This window comes from Juglans microcarpa x Juglans regia, chromosome 2S (assembly GCF_004785595.1).
Source record: "Juglans microcarpa x Juglans regia isolate MS1-56 chromosome 2S, Jm3101_v1.0, whole genome shotgun sequence".
Classification (NCBI taxonomy): domain Eukaryota; kingdom Viridiplantae; phylum Streptophyta; class Magnoliopsida; order Fagales; family Juglandaceae; genus Juglans; species Juglans microcarpa x Juglans regia.
The window spans coordinates 9,215,447-9,232,374 of NC_054597.1; the positions used below are offsets into that span (position 1 = coordinate 9,215,447).

Here is a 16,928-nt window from a genome sequence, read left to right on the forward strand (position 1 = left end):
GGACTAATGAGGCCGAAAGGGAATCGCGCGGATTACGTTATATTATGCTATAATTATATATAATCATGGTGATCCAGGCCGTTGATTCTGACCAGTTTTCAAAAGATTCCAAAAGATTCTTTTTTTTCCCAAGTTAGTATATACCTTATCACTTTACACATTCTTTAAGTTATTTTTTTCTTTTTTACTCTTTAAATCTAACTTAAAAATTTTAGAGAATGATTTTTTCTTATATAATTTAGCAGAAAATAAATTTAGTCAATCAACATATTCTGTCAAATTTTATAAAATTAAATTCTTTTTAATTAAATTATATGATTACATTGTTAATTGAATTTATTTTTTTAAAATTATATAATAAGATCATATTTTTAAAATTTTAATTTAGATTCTAATAACAAAATGAATAAAAAAATTAGATAATAAAACAATAATAAGAAAAGTGTAAGGATAATATATTAGGGTTTTAGGTCTGCCAACTATGGCAGATCCATTAAAAGTAAATAGATTTTGAGAGCTTATTTTTATAAGGGAAAATAATAGGTTTATCATTACTTTCTATCACTTATTTATTATTATTTTTATTTAATAGTTAAGAAAATGACTATTTATAAAATTGTATATTTTTTTTAATTTTTTTTAATGATTATGAATGTGAAAAAATACTTAAAAAAATTAAAAATCTAAATACACTATAAAATAATAAAAAGATCTTAAAAAGATGATAAGCCTAACATTATCATTTTTATAAGGCCGCCTTGAATTGATAGTCAAACTCAGCATATGATTGGTCCCCTTTTTTCTTTTTTTTTTTTTTTTTTTTTTTTTTTTTTTTTTTTTTTTTGCCCTTTAATCTCGACCCGCCTGGGTAAGGGTAGTGCCACTGTCATTGGCGGAACCTTGGCAGATTTGAAGACCCATGGGAGTGACCAAGAATCGTGCCAATTGCCAGCAGACCAAGAGAATAAAACGGGAGTGAGCGGACAAAAGCTAAGCCTGACGTGATGAAAGATAAGCTAAAAAAGTTGGACCACGTTCATGAGATCGATAGCACTAGCACTAGCACAGGCACAGCAATCCAATAACAATGTAGAATCATAATAGGGGGTAATTAATCATCATGAAGCCATGGACCTATTATTTCGAAATTATAATTAATTTTGAAAATTAGAATCATGAACCTTGATTTATTACCATTAACTCTGGACGAAAGTGTGCTATTTTTTGCAAGCTATTGTGTTGAGTAATAAAGGATTTAAGATACATGTGGGGTTCTCTAATTAACAATCTATTACTATAAGTACAGTATAAAGAAGAAAATAAATTAAATTTTGTGACCAAAAAATTAGTCCCCACTCATTTTTTATAAAGAGGACGCCGAGTAATTGTTTTTTGCGTTTGTAAGGGTTTTTCTCACTTTTTAGTGGCCCTGTGAGGAGTAACTAGAGAATAAGAAAATAATGTCCAGCTCAGAACAAATAGGCCCCTCAGCGCGACCCTTAAGTAGACTCCCCTGAATGCAACCCCCATATGAGAGTATACTGCAGGAAATGAGATCGTTGTTCTGGAGATCCTCAAACAATGTTTAGCCCTTAAGTACCTCTCCACATGAACGAGCGAGAAGTAAGGAGGACCCTCGATCCTCTTACAAAGTGACATTGACGGACCACCGAAGACACCAGCAAAGTAAGGTAAATCATGGAACCACGTCGCATTAATGGTCCACTATCTAAACTAAACGCCACATTTATAACATCGCTTTAGAGGTACGCAACATTAAATGATTCTGATAAAATGAACAGTAAAAAGGATATGGACTCTAGGGGCTGGCACTAGGGGTGGGTAGCGGGGCCCCGCCCCCGCTGCCCCGACCCGCTTCCGCCCCGTCTCCGTTAGGCGGGGCGGATCACCCCGCCCGTCAGATGCGGGCGGCGGGGCCACCCGCCCGCATCTGGGGCAACATCCGGGGGCGGGGGCGGGGGCGGGCTGGGGTGACCCCCGCCCCGGATATAACCCGCCCCGCCCCGCTGATATTATTATATATATAATTATAATTATATATAATTATATTATATATTATACGTTATTTACATATATTTAAAAAAAAAAAAAAACCCAGGCATGAAACGACGTCGTTTCATGCCTGGGTTTAAAATTAAAACCGAAACCCTTGGTCCCTTACGCAGCCCCCCTACTTCGCAATTCGCATTTCGCATCTCAGACTCTCAGTTCTCACCTCTCACTCTCGCTCGCAGCGGCGCAGCGGCAGCCTCGCTCTCGCGACTCTCTCTCTCTGAGTTACTTCTCGCAGCCGTGAGCCGCCGCCCGGTCCATCCGGTTCCTCTCTCTTCATCTCCGAAGGTAAGCCGTAAGAAACCCAAATTTTTAAATCAATTTTTTTTTTTATTTACATATTTAATGGAGATTGGAGGAAGGATGGGGTTTATCGGAGATGGAGGATGGGATTTTGTGAATTGTGTGCTGTGGAGTTTAGATTGTGCATGTGGTTTGATGTTTGAAATTTTGAATGTGACCCGTGAATTGTGTGCTGTGATTTTTTTTTTTTTTTTTTTTTTGCATTATATAATGTGTGTAAATGACTGAATTAATTTATTATTGTGTCTAGGGCTCCAATCCGAAACCCTAAATTAATTTAGGGTTTCGAAATACCCTAAATTAATTTAGGGGTTTTAATCTTTGAAACCCCTAAATTAATTTAGGGTTTCGAAATACCCTAAATTAATTTAGGGGTTTTAATCTTTGAAACCCCTAAATTAATTTAGGGTTTCGAAATTCCCTAAATAGCCCAATCCGAAACCCTAAATTAATTTAGGGGTTTTAATCTTTGAAACCTCTAAATTAATTTAGGGTTTCGAAATACCCTAAAATTGCTATGCTACGAGAATATGTACGTCCAACTTTTTGGCCGGAGAGATTGCAAAACGACTTGGATTCCCCAGGAAAAAAAAAAAAAAAAGAAAATCAAATCAGAAAGCTACGTGAATATATAATATTGTACCCAGAAACACAAGAATAAGTTGATCAATGGGTAAGAAGCATTAATGTGGACCGCATATTATATATAGGCCAAAGCTCAATATATATCCTAGCTAGTTGATCTGCATGTCCATAATAATAAATAATTAATAAATCTCTATTTTCTTAGTTCCTGCTACTTGAATAGATCGAAGTGGTGTGCCACGGGCAAAACAATATTCAATTCAGCACTAAGTACATATATATATATATATATATCAGCTTCAAGCATGATCTGGACACTTCTATTTAACCTTTATTGTTAAACAAATCGACGATAAATAAATAAATAATATTGAATAATATAAACACTGAATGGATCACCTCAAAAATGAATATATATTCTGCCACTATTAAAAAATATATTTTTTTTTCTAAATTGAAGTGGGGCATCTTTGTGATTAGGTTACAGGTGAACTGTGAATAAGATACATGCTGCATGTTTCGTATCATTGTTACTTTCCATATAAATGAGCTGTTATATATGATGATGACTAGCTATACATGATCAATACCCACCTTTCATATCCTTTTTGATGATGAGTAATGGACCCGGCCTTTAACCGTGAAATAAAATTTTAGGGATTAAGGAAAATAAAAAAGAAAATAAATGGATAAGAGAATAATAGCTAGCTCTTGGTACCTAAGAACAAAATCCTGATTAATTTCGGAAGTGTACAAACCGCTTTTGATAAAGAGTTTCTCGTAAGAGCACATCGAATAATTAATTTAAGAAAAAATTTTCTAATCTAGTGATTGTTAAAAATTATTTACACTCGAGAGGATTCGAACTCTAATATGGAAGGAGTATACAACCAAAACCAACACATTTATTATTTGAGCCATCTCTTCTAAATTATATATAGCTAACCTAGCTATTTAAGGTAACACCACCCGAATTAAAATGATTAAAAACAGTAATATATGCTTCAGAATATATGGGCAAGTGAGCTCTAATAAAATTGCTATGCATTAGGGGTTTAAAAAATTAATTTAGGGGTTTAAAAACAGAATTTGATGTTCCCTACCAAATTGAACAAAAAAAAAAAAAAGAATGCACTAGGGTATTTCGAAATTCAATATAATGAATTAAGATGAAATATATATATATATATATGAAATTATGAATGTCAAGTGGTACTTTTTTTTATTCTACTTTTTTTTTTTTATGTTCATTATAATTTATATAGTTGCTATGCTTATGCCTTATAGTCTTTCAAGTTATAAATATATATATATATATATAAATAACTAAAACCACTATAAGTCTTTTTATAACTTGAATAATTAATGTGTCTTTTTAATGCCTAAAATTTATGACTTTAAATTTTTTACAATTGTTTGATGAATTATATGGTCTAATTTTTTATTCTAATTTTTTTTATGTTCATTATATATTTGCTATGTTTTCTATAATTTCAGATTTGTTGTTTGCTTGAGTTATGGATATGCCAGCAGATTCTAGTGCGAGCTCTCCTTTCCAGGCCGAGGGCACCCCTACCCCTACCCCTACACCTACACCTACCCCTCCTAGTCAAACCCCTACCCCTAGCCCTACGGCACCTTGCCCCGCCCCCAAGCCCAACAAGAAACCTGCTTCAATAGTTTGGAGTCATTTCACCAAACTAGAGGGTGGTGACTCAAGTAACCCCCAAGCCAAGTGTAACTATTGTGGAAAAATTTATGGATGTCACTATAGGAAACATGGCACCTCACAATTAAAGGTGCACTTAGAAGAGCAATGCAAAAAAAGTCCAATATTAAGATCATTACAAGACAAAAGCCAATCTAGGCTAGAAATTGGACTTAAAAAAATGGCGGATGAGACTAGTGGGGGTGCAACTTTGAAGGGGTATACTAAGTATGATCCCGATGAGTGTAGAAGACACCTAGCTCGTATGGTCATAATGGACGAGCTACCTTTTCAAATTGTTGATGGGAAAGGGTTCCAAGCGTATTCTCGCTACTTGGAACCAAGGTTTAACATTCCTTCTCGCCACACGGTGGCAAAGGATGTAAAAAAACATTATTACATTGAAAAGGAGAAGTTGAGGGGTCAATTGGCGGATCAATTTGTTTGTCTCACCACTGACACTTGGACATCGATCCAAAATTTTAATTATATGTCTTTGACTGTGCATTTTATTGATTGTCATTGGACATTGCAAAAGAAAATTATAAAATTTTGTAAAATCACCGATCATAAGGGTGAGACAATTGGAAAGGCCTTGGAGGCCGCAATAAAGGAGTGGGGGTTGACCCGAGTGGTTACAGTCACAGTCGATAATGCCTCGTCTAACGATGTTGCATTGGGACATCTAAAGACCTATCTTAGAGAGGCAAATAAGACACTCATGGGTGGTGAGTGTCTGCATGTGAGATGTGCGGCACATATTCTGAATCTGATTGTCACTGATGGTTTGAGAGATCTTCATGACTCGATTGCTCGGGTTAGGACTGCTGTGAGATGGGTGAGATCTTCTCCTTCGAGGTTGGACAAATTCAAGGTTGCTGCGAGATCTGCGGGCCTAACATCTAAGAGGGGCCTTTGTACTGATATGCCTACACGATGGAACTCAACATTTCTGATGTTGGAGGCGGCCCAAGAATATAAGCTGGCATTTACATTATTGGGTGACGAAGACATCCAATATGTTAAATATTTTGATGATCACGGGGGATTGGGGAAACCCGTAGAGGATGATTGGAAAATTGTAATCCTTTTTGTAGAGTTTTTGAGGCTTTTTTACGATGTCACCATGAGGCTATCTGGAACTTTGTACCCTACATCCAATATTGTATGTCAGCAAATATGTAGGGTAAAAGAAGAATTAGATGACATGGTCGCGGGTGGTCACATTAGAATGCGGGAGATGTCATTGATTATGAGGACAAAGTACGACAAGTATTGGGGAGATTTAACGAAGGCTAATATTTTGTTATATGTAGCTGTCGTCTTTGACCCGAGGTATAAGTTGGATGGCATGATATTTGGATTGGGCCTTGCGTACGGGCAAGTATGGGCAGAGCTTATTGCAGCAAGGGTTCGGGAAACCCTTACTAGATTATTTGATGAGTTTTCCACCCTGCGGGGTGGTAATATTGCGGCACCTACACCTACCCCCTCAGCCTCAAGCTCACAGTTTCCTGAAGTCGAGGTTGGGAAAAGACGTAGATTGGAGTGGGGTGAGAGGTATGAGCAGACCCCCTTCCTTCGGAGTTCTATAGAGACTCAGTCAGAGATAGACAGATACTTAGCAGCAGAGATTCTACCATTTTCCCGAGATTTTGATATATTAAGTTGGTGGAAGGTGAATGCCGTGAAGTATCCCATCCTTGGAGAGATAGCTCGCACACTTTTGGCCATCCCTGTTAGCACAGTAGCCTCAGAGTCAGACTTTAGCACGGGAGGACGTGTATTAGATTCATTTCGGAGTTCATTAGCTCCTGCCACTGTGGAGGCTTTGATTTGCACGCAGAATTGGATCAAGGGAACTCCAATTCATGTTCCGGATGTTCTTGAGTATGAGAAGGCCGACGTCGAGGAGGATAGTGATGATCAGTTTGGATCTGGTATTTATTTTAATTTCATTTTATAATTTCTTATTTTAATTTATTTATTTTCATTTAATTGGTATTCATTAATTTGATTTCAAATTTAATACTTATAGTGATACATGAGACGACGTCTACGGCTACCTCCGATGCAGTATGACTTTGTATTGGACCCACCATTGTCATGGTTTGCACAATTTCTTCCATAATTGTTTTTTGCATTTAAAATTTTGTTTCATCTTTATAACTTTTTAATTCTAATTTGTTTTATTTTTAACTTATTAATATTTCAGGTTTTATAACTTATTGACTTTTATGATCTTGATTTTCAGTCTCACAGCAATCGACATAACTCACCACTCAGTGAACTCACCGCTACGGCTCCACCCCAAAATCAAATTGATCAAATTGAAAAATTATGATTTTATTCATTTAACATTAATTGTAACGTTGCTACAATAGTTAATTGTATAATTTGTAATATTTATTTCTTTTAGAGGAGTTTGTAATAGTGTAATAGTTTATTAGTTCTCTTAATTTGTATAATTGTGAACAAAATATTTTAGCATAGTGCCTTACTGCCTTAGTGATGATTACTACTTAATTAGTTAATAACGTAATAGTTCAATGTATGATTCTATATATCCCTTATATATATATTTTTTTTCCTGTTTTTAAATATATATACTTTTTAATCTAAATAATGAGCTCAAATGGCCCAAAAACGAATTCTGGGCCCAAAGTGGCCTAAAAACCGATTCTGGGCCAATTAGGGCCCAGAAAAATGTACTGGGCCGAAGGCCCAGTATGGGGGCGGGGGGTGCGGACGGGTGGGGGTCCACCCCCGCACCCCGGCCCAACGGACGGGGGACCCCGCCCCCGCCATGCAGGGGCGGGGTCCGGGGAGAAATTCCCCACCCCCGCATATGCGGGGGCGGGGGGCGGGGGAGGGGTGGCCCCGCCCCGTAGGGGGCGGGTATCACCCCTAGCTGGCACAATTTATCCCTCCAGATTCTTGGTATAAATAGTAATTTTTAGGTAAAAAAAGATCTAGCTATCTGGCTTTTAGACACTTATTATTTACAAACTTGCAAAATTTTTACTGATTTTGGCATTAGAAACTTCTCAACCCTAAGGCTACCTTCTCCCAGTTGTTTTTTTTTTTTTTCATTTTTGTAGGCCAAACTTTAAAGCTCTGAATTGTTAGAACTTTTTGAAAAGGCGTACAAAACACGACATTAACGACGTTAGTGATTTTACATATAAAAATTGCGTCAACAAAATTCGTTTTTACTAAGTAGGAAAATGAGAGTCGTGAGATTATTGGTTTAAATTCATTTCATGGATTACATTGTTTAAATTCGTGCATTAAAAAAGGATTTTTTTAAAAAGAAGTATAGTGGGGAAAAATGAAATAGTGCACATATCCATTCTTTTCTGGTCGTAAGGAAAACCAACACTGCAAGCAATTGTTGTCGTTTAACGTAGACGACGCCGTTTGTGCTCGGTGTTAATAGAAAGACCGACTATTCTGTATTCCTTTATTTTCCATAAAAGGCAAAAGACAAAAAAACCAAAAATCATCAGCGACCGGACAGCCATTGTAGTTCAACGAACTAACTAAACTATAAAAGAGCACCGACAGTGTCGGTGTCGCCAATTATGGCGGCGGTGAAGCCCAAGGGCTCCCAATGGAGCTCCGAGAACACGAACGCGAGGGTCTGGCTCTACTCGGCCCTGCTCACCCTGCAATATGGAGCTCAGCCTTTGATCTCCAAGTGCTTCATCGGGTACCTCCTCATTTCTTCCTCCAATTCAATACGATTATCAAAATGCTTCCATTTAGTAAATGGACGTTTCACAATTTATCGGGTGGTTTATTGGCTGTTCACTCTTTATTGCTGTTTGAATTGTAGGCAATTAGTGGGAGTAGATCCTTTGAAATTTGGGTTTGTTTAAAATAATAGTTCTAGGCTTCGTTTTAGGGTTTAGGAAGTGGCTATGTGGTTTCTATATTGGAGAAATCTCCTTGATTTTAGCCGCTTTTCATTTCTTCAAGATAATAACGCAAGATTTGATTTGGGTTTGGAAACTGATTTAGTTAGTTGAGGGTCTTAACAGATGAATTGACGATACTATGCTTACAACAGCGGCGTAATTGAGTTCGTATGACACCAAAAAGTTGTTTGAATCTGATATAGTTTCATATGGTTTGGCAAGATTTTTAAGTATGATAACCCATCAATGTACAACCGCGGCGATACTAACATCATCATAGATTATTAATGCTTGCGTTCCATTATTTTGGAAATATTCACCTTTGTACAGCGAGAATATGAGAGGAGTGGGGTCTGGAGTGGTGCTGCTTCAAGCAGTAGCGAAGTTGGCTCAGAGCCATGCCTCAGGAAGTGGAAGTCACTACTTAAAATCACCCTCATCCCCCTTCTTGGGGCCAAAATTGATTCCAATTGAAAGAAAAAGAAACTAAGCTAAACGTATGAGTTATGCAGGGATTTGAGCTTTTGGCATAGTTTTGGATTGATAAGATTAGCAAGGAGTTGAGAGGTGATTTGGTGTTCAATTAAAAATATTGAATTGACTGTTGGAAGTCTTGCAAGGGTATGCTTTTTTTTTCTTCTTCTTCTTCTTCAAGACTGTTCTTAAGCTTGTGGAAGTTTTCTGATAATATAACTTGCTATGTAATAAGGACCCTAGAGTTTCTATTCATGATATGTTTGATTCCTTTGCCATTGCTGCACACTTTCCGCTATTCATGCTCATATTCTAATCTTGTTCTTTTAATAACTCACGCACCTTTGAGGGATTGGATTGAATGTGTGACCTTCCCCGGTGCCATTTTGTCAAAAGACGTTAGCATAGTCTAATTTGGTTCTTCTTTGAAGTTCATGTTTTCAGATATGTACTGTTGTAGGATGCTAAAACCTGTCATATCTATTAATTATCGTGCAGTTCTCTTTCTTATGGTCAAGAAAGCCACTTTTTAAACTTATCAAAAAGAAAGAAAGCCACTTTTTAAAATCAGCACAAGATTTTATCATTTTGTTTTTGTCAATGAGTAATTTTTGTAATTATCACTTGCAAATAAGTACCTGTGTTACAGTTTTACATTAATAGGATTATGGACTAGTTGATTCCTCTCCTTGCTGTGCAAATGTTTAGTGCTTCTGAGGAATTGAGTCCTTTCTGCTCAATTTAGTCACTTCACGTCATAAAGAAGTGAGGGGCCTCAGACAAGGGGATCCATTATCACCCCTTTTATTTGTTCTCGTCATGGAGGCCCTAAGTAGAATGGTGTCGGCTACGGTAGATGGGGGATTTTTTTCAGGATTTTCAGTGGGAGATAATAATCATGGGTCCATCATTATTTCCCACCTTTTGTTTGCGGATGACACATTGCTGTTTTGTGAGGCAAATGTAGGACATGTTCAAGCTTTGAAGGCTATCTTACTTTGCTTCGAAGCGGTATCCGGGTTGAAGATTAACCTTGCTAAGACGGAGATGGTTGCGGTGGGGGAGGTAAGCAACATTAGGGGGTTGGCGAACATTCTGGGATGTGTGGTTTCTTCATTGCCATTGAGGTATCTCGGTCTTCCGTTGGGGGCTTCTTTTAAGGCTAAAACAATTTGGGAGGAGGTGGTGGAGAAAATAGAGCATAGGTTGGCTGGGTGGAAAAGATTGTATCTAACTAAAGGAGGGCGTATCACTCTTTTCAAGAGTACTCTTTCTAATCTCCCCTCATACTTTTTGTCTCTGTTTCCTCTCCCCATCAGCATTGCAAATAGAATAGAGAAACTTCATCGTGACTTCTTGTGGGGTGGAATAGGAGATGAGTTTAAATTTCACTTAGTAGGGTGGGATAAGGTGTGTACCCCTTTGAGAGATGGAGGATTGGGGGTTTGTAATATGAGGGCTTTTAATAAGGCTCTATTGGGTAAATGGTTGTGGCGTTATAATAATGAGAGGGAAGCTTTGTGGAAAGGGGTGATAGACATGAAGTATGGTAGTACCCGCGGGGGCGGGGGGGGGGGGGGGGGGGGGGTGGTGGTGTTCTAGAGAGGAGAGGGGGGCATATGGTGTGGGGTTATGGAAGTTCATACGGAAAGGTTGGTGCTCCTTCGTTCGTCATATTCGGCTATGTTTGGGGAATGGCAATCGGATTAGCTTTTGGCATGATGTGTGGGTGGGAGACATGGCGTTGAAGGAGGCTTATCCCACTATATTCAGAATTACAGGGGACAAAGAAGCTGTGGTGGCTGACTTGAGGGTTATTACTAATGGCATACTAGAATGGAACATTAGCCTTACTCGTGATACACATGATTGGGAAGTGGCGGAGCTGGTGGAGTTTCTTAACCTGCTGTATACTGCTGATATTGCTGTCACAAATGAAGATGAGATGGAATGGAGACCTTCTAGAAAAGGGATTTTTTCTGTACACTCCTACTATGAAGCATCTACCATACAACAGAGGCAGAATTTTCCTTGGAAGAACATTTGGAGGAGTAAGGCACCTACAAAGGTGGCTTTCTTTGTCTGGACAGCAGCTCTAGGGAAGATTCTGACTATTGATAATCTTAGAAGACATGGTTTAATTATCACAGATTGGTGTTGTATGTGTAAAAATAGTGGCGAATCGGTGGACCATCTACTCTTACATTGTGAGTTTGCAAGAGAAATTTGGAATTATTTCTTCAGTAGAATGGGAATTGCATGGGTAATGCCGGGAAGAGTGGTGGAACTTCTAGCAAGTTGGAGAGGGATCACTGCGACACCACAGATTGCAGTTGTGTGGAAGATGGCTCCTCTATGTATTCTTTGGTGCATTTGGAGTGAAAGAAATGATAGACTTTTTGAGGATTATGAACGCTCCTTGGAAGAGTTTAGGAATTTTATGTGGAAGACTTTATTTATGTGGGCCAGTGCTTTAGATATGAATGGTCTCAGCTTCCATGATTTCCTTGTAACTGTGTTTAGTTCCTAAATAGGTGTATTTACATGTATACTTCCAGTGTACCTGGGCTATGCGTACTCTTTGATAAATAAAATATCTTATTACTTATAAAAAAGAAGTGGTTGTTAATATGTGAGCATATGAGGTGCAAGCCATTCTCTCATATGCAATTTTCTGCAGAAAAGAAGTTATTGTGACGTCATCTGTTTTGATGTGTGAGATAGCAAAGGTAGTGTTTCTTCTTCCTCTCTGTTCTGATTCCATTTGAATTATTATTTTTGTTATTTTTTCTAATTCCCTGACAAAGATACATGTCTTAATATATTTTTTAGGTAATATGTGCCTTAATTGTCATGGCAAAAGATGGCAGTTTAGAGAAAGTTTACAATGAGTGGACTTTGGTTGGTGCGTTGACTGCATCAGGACTTCCTGCTGCAATATATGCACTGCAAAATAGTCTACTGCAGATTTCTTACAAGAATCTTGATTCACTCACCTTCTCAATACTGAACCAGACAAAAATAATTTTCACTGCTTTGTTTACATACTTGATTTTGAGGTATGTTCCATGTTGGCATCTCTTGCAATGGTAACTCTGTCGGTTGGTCTTCATGTCAAAGCATAAAAACTTCTATGAAATATTATTAGTAGAAGCCAGAGACTAAAATAGTGTTTATGTTCATTTTGGCTGATGCTCTCTTGCAATGCTGCATTTAATCAAAAGACTTTAGCAGAACTTGTAAATCACAGTCTGTTGTTAAATACTCACTGCCCACTTTACTATTATAGGGTCATATTTTACAGAAAGGTGCAAAATAATTGATATAATATTGAAGTAAATAATGTACGGTAGTAGCCTATAGACACATTTGTTGATTGTGTAACAATTCTTCAGCTATGATTTTATCTATTTCACGAGTATCCTGTAAGATGAGAGTGTTTTCTTAATGGTTCTATGGTAAAAGTAATTGTTTGACTTTCCTTCAATGACTATGCCTTTCATTAGCAACATATAGGGACATATAAATTCAATAGTGCGATGGTCCAATGTTGATGGAGTTTTGCTTGTTCTTTGAAGGGAATGTTTACATTTGAAGTTCTATTGTACACATTTTTATTTCCGATCCACAAAAATGAAAAATTATCTTCTAGAGGCACTTTCATTTTTCCATTACATCAATTATTTGAGAGACAAGCCACGTTAGAAATGATTTTTTATTCTATTACAAAATGGATTAAAAAAAGCATGCCGGCAACTCTGACCAGAAAATTAAGGATAATGTGTTTGGATAAGCTAATGATGCAAAATTTGAGGTTGTGCATGACGATAACTTTAAGCCAATTTTTTGGGAACACCATTTGCAGGCAGAAGCAATCAATTCAACAAATTGGGGCCCTATTCTTGTTGATAGTTGCAGCTGTTCTCCTAAGCATAGGTGAAGGCTCTAGAAAAGGATCTAGAAGTGGTAGCTCTGATCAAATATTATTTTATGGAATCATTCCTGTATTGGTTGCCTCTTTACTCTCAGGACTGGCTTCTGCTTTATGTCAATGGGCTTCTCAGGTTAGCAAAGCATTTCTTTTTCTTTAATTTCAAAGTAATTCCATAGTCTCTTCAATTTCCCTGTAATTAAATTGTCCTTTTATCACAGGTTAAGAAACACTCATCGTACTTGATGACTGTAGAAATGTCTTTTGTTGGAAGCCTGTGCTTGTTGATTAGTACCTCTAAGTCACCAGATGGAGAAGCTATCAGACGGCACGGATTCTTATATGGTTGGACTCCTCTCACTTTGGTAATGATCATCTTGCTCTTGTAGAAAGCATTGCCAACCGAGCTATAAGTATGATCTGGCCTTTCTATTGCTGGTAGTAAAAGTATCAGCCACTCAGTGAAGAAGTACCGTAACCATCTAAATAGTTTGTAGGACCCAAAAAGAGTTACATCATAAACTGTTATGCACTTGCCTATAGCTATCATTTGAGGCAGAAAAATTTATATTTCCATTCTTTTCAATTATCATCCCCTCTCAATATCTGTATAACCATCAACATCAGATAGTTATGCTTGTAGTGTTTAGACCAGACCTAAAATCATAATTGTCTGTTAATTGATTGTGAAAATCGGCAATTCTTACGATTTATGAAAATTTTTTGGCGGCAGCAGTAGGTAGTTAGAAATTTCAAGAAAGTGCATCAAGAAACATGATCTTGAAGGGATTTTTTTTGTTGTTTACTAGTTTAAGTTCATTAAGGAAAGAGGCACCAATGCCCAAGATATACAATGATGTGGTGTGGGCATTGTGTGGATCCAAGTCGAAGAGGGTAGAAGTTTGAAACTCCTTTTGGGGAATTGTTGAGTCTTCAGGGTGATGGCTAACAGAAAATAGTATGGGATTCAGAGGTTTTATTGTTTAATTATCCTCTCCCACCCCCCCCCCCCCCCCCCCCCCCCCCCCCCCCCCCCCCCCCCCCCAACCAAACAACAAAAGAGACCCAAAGAGATACAAAGCCCTTGAATCAGTATAGATATAGATACTGATGTGAATTATATCTAGCCAAACAAATGATGATTTTCCTTTGGGCGCTGCAGTTGCTATTAGATATTATTGATGTGCATCAACTTCAGACCAATTTAATTGTTTTGTTTTATTTCAGATACCAGTTCTATCCAATGCCTTCGGTGGAATTCTTGTTGGGCTAGTTACAAGCCATGCCGGAGGTGTTAGAAAGGCAAGTCTGATTCCGTAAAAGTAAATAATGTTCAGCATGGAACCTGCAATGATAAGAAAAGTAGTGATTTAGATTGCTCATGCACATCTTTAGCTTTCTATAATTTTATCACGAGTAGACTGGTTAAGTGAAAAAAAAGGGGAAAAAAAAACGAAGAAAGGAAGGAAGAAAAAAAAGAACAGAGTGAGACGTTTCTCCTAAATTAATCACCTTACTCATACATCCTGTATGGGATCCACATGATTCGTATTGACAGAATAGAACACCAAGTTACCCCAGATCTGCTGTGTTGTTGGCAGCTGAATTTATTGGCTTAGCTCTATTATTTCAATGTAACACGAGGCTAGGAAATTATACTGTTGAATACTTCTTTTGGGACTAGGACTACTGGATCCTTGATGCAAGGATTGAGATACAGTGACTGATATAGTTGGTACACAGATCTATCTAATCAGTATAAATGTCTGTGGGAATTAACTGGGAGGATAGTTGCTTCTTTCTTAAACTATTCTTGGATTCTTCTCAACTTTCACTTATCTAGAAAACTACTTACCATTATATAAAATGCTGCTAACTGTAGAAAGTATTCCAAACATGATTGCAGGGGTTTGTCATTGTTTCTGCACTTATTGCCACGGCTTTGCTGCAGTTCGTTTTTGAAGGGAAACCGCCTTCATTTTTCTGTCTTGTGGCTCTGCCACTGGTGCTTTGTAGCATTTCAATATACCAGAAATACCCGTACCAAGTTAAAAAGAAGGAATCATAAATTGTCACCATGTTAGCACGAGGGAAGCTGTTTGATTTGCCCCTCAGCAATTGATAGGGTTTTTCTCAAGTGTTTCGTCAGGTACATTTATGATTTATTTTTCCTTTTTGAGAGAGTCGGGTACACTTAATGAAGGGAATTGAGAAGGCTTTCTATGATGCTTTCATCAAATCCGCAAGGATTTTGCTCTTTTTATGAGCAGTGACAATCTTGAATCTTCTTCTAAGATGTTCAATTTCATTTTACTGTGTAATAAGAAGAATGGCTGTATCAGTACGAGCTTTAGATAGCAAGAAGAAATCTGATAAATCATAAATACATTTAGAATCCATAGAATTATTGTGGTCTTGAACTTTGCACTAAAAGCTCTTGTTTGTATCCTCAACTTCAAAGACTATTAAAACTCTCTGCAAAAATCATTGTTTTCAGCAACAAAAATTATTTAATGAAACGGTGCATTGTCTTTAGATCGTTAAAATGCAGCGTTTAAATTCATGTAATTCTCATGTTGTATAAATAAGGGTGAGAGGGATGATGGAAGGTATCTTGAAGTTGATTGTGAATGTAAACGGGAGGCTTGGATTTTTCTCGAACTAAATCAACTTTCTTGATTCAATAAAACTCAAGTCTTGTTCCTGCTCTGTCTTCACTTTCAAGTTATGGTATCGTAAAGATTGATCCTCTCATGGCGGAAGGGATGCGATCCACGGCACTGAAGATACGCCAGAGGAACAACCAGTAGCAGCAAGAGGCCACATACAGACACAACTTGATGCTGTGGCGGAACCACGTTGAGGCTATAGAGGGGGGCCATGCCTTAAAAAAAGAAAATCTTATTTAAATTCAAATAAAATTTAAAAAATAATATTGATCTCAAAAAATTTAAAAACTTCTTAAAATCTTTTAAAAGTATGAAGATTATCTTCTAATCCCATCTAAAATTCTTGAGTCTCCTTAAAAGTACGAAAAAATAGTTTCTATATTTTCTTAAAGTTCATAATTTTTGCATCCAAAATATAATAATGACTATACATACATAAAAAATATCAAGAATATAAACACTGAAAATCTAAAAACTTGAAAATATGAGTTAAAAAATATACAATTCAAAAAATATTTCTTATAAATTGAATGAATATGAAATTAAATTACGTCTATAATGTATTTTCTTATATAATATATACATACACACAGCCCCCCCCCCCCCCCCCCCCCCCCAAAACCCGAAGTAGAGTTTCTGGTTCCGCCACTGACTTGATGGCCAACAACAGACAACTCAAACTCTTACAGACAAGTTAGACCCTATACATGATATGATCCGAACTTTAATTGAATACCACCATGTTATTCTTTATGGGGAAGTAACTCAAGAACCATGGTTAATAGTCCAAGAAGACGGAAGTTTTTGTCTAAAGGGGTGCGTCTAGAATTTCTCTATTTCAGTGGGAGTAATCTGACAAGGTGGGTTTTTAAGGTAACTCAACACTTTGAATTTCATCAAAAACCTCTGAATCAGAGGTTGTTGATGGTCTCGTATCACATGGAGGGTCAGGCCTTAGTTTAGTACCAAGATGCGGCAGATGGGGGTCAATCCACTAGGTGGGAGTCATTTGTAAAAGCCTTGCAAATCAAGTTTGGCCCAGTGGCTTATGATAACCCAATGGAAGCCTTAACTAGGCTTAAGCATACATTCACAGTGGTTGCTTACAAAACCCAATTCGAGAGCCTTTTTAATAGATTGAAAAGACTTTTAGAAAATTATAAGTTGAGTTGCTTTTTGAGTGGGCTTAAGGATGACATCTAATTGCCAATAAGGATGCTCAATCCCATTAACTAGTATTTGGTTTGGCCAAGATTCAAGAAGAG

At 37.4% G+C, this 16,928-nt stretch overlaps 1 protein-coding gene across 3 annotated transcripts; it reads left to right on the top strand.

Annotated features, from left to right (window-relative positions):
* The first annotated feature begins 8,152 nt into the window (after positions 1-8,152).
* On the top strand, positions 8,153-15,391 carry LOC121252942 (UDP-N-acetylglucosamine transporter ROCK1). Of its 3 annotated transcripts, none has more exons than XM_041152799.1 (7): positions 8,153-8,381; positions 11,744-11,792; positions 11,896-12,122; positions 12,929-13,127; positions 13,216-13,359; positions 14,222-14,356; positions 14,901-15,053. In XM_041152799.1, exons 1-6 carry the CDS (start codon positions 8,254-8,256, stop codon positions 14,312-14,314), a joined length of 840 nt encoding a protein of 279 aa, XP_041008733.1. In that variant the 5' UTR covers positions 8,153-8,253; the 3' UTR covers positions 14,315-14,356; positions 14,901-15,053. The 3 variants fall into 3 exon arrangements, with proteins under 3 accessions (XP_041008733.1, XP_041008732.1, XP_041008734.1); XM_041152798.1 differs by having other exon boundaries at positions 8,156-8,381; positions 14,222-14,296; positions 14,901-15,391; XM_041152800.1 differs by lacking the exon at positions 8,153-8,381 and adding an exon at positions 9,615-9,828 and having other exon boundaries at positions 11,682-11,792; positions 14,222-14,296; positions 14,901-15,391.
* Positions 15,392-16,928: the final 1,537 nt, after the last annotated feature.

What these genes read in the sequence shown, in the direction of transcription:
- LOC121252942 (XM_041152798.1), top strand. Translation starts at nt 8,254, where the DNA reads ATGGCGGCGGTGAAGCCCAAGGGCTCCCAATGGAGCTCCGAGAACACG. An exon ending in TGATGTGTGAGATAGCAAAG is followed by an intron (nt 11,793 to 11,895) that starts GTAGTGTTTCTT and finishes TATATTTTTTAG; the next exon opens with GTAATATGTGCCTTAATTGT. An exon ending in TTTACATACTTGATTTTGAG is followed by an intron (nt 12,123 to 12,928) that starts GTATGTTCCATG and finishes CACCATTTGCAG; the next exon opens with GCAGAAGCAATCAATTCAAC.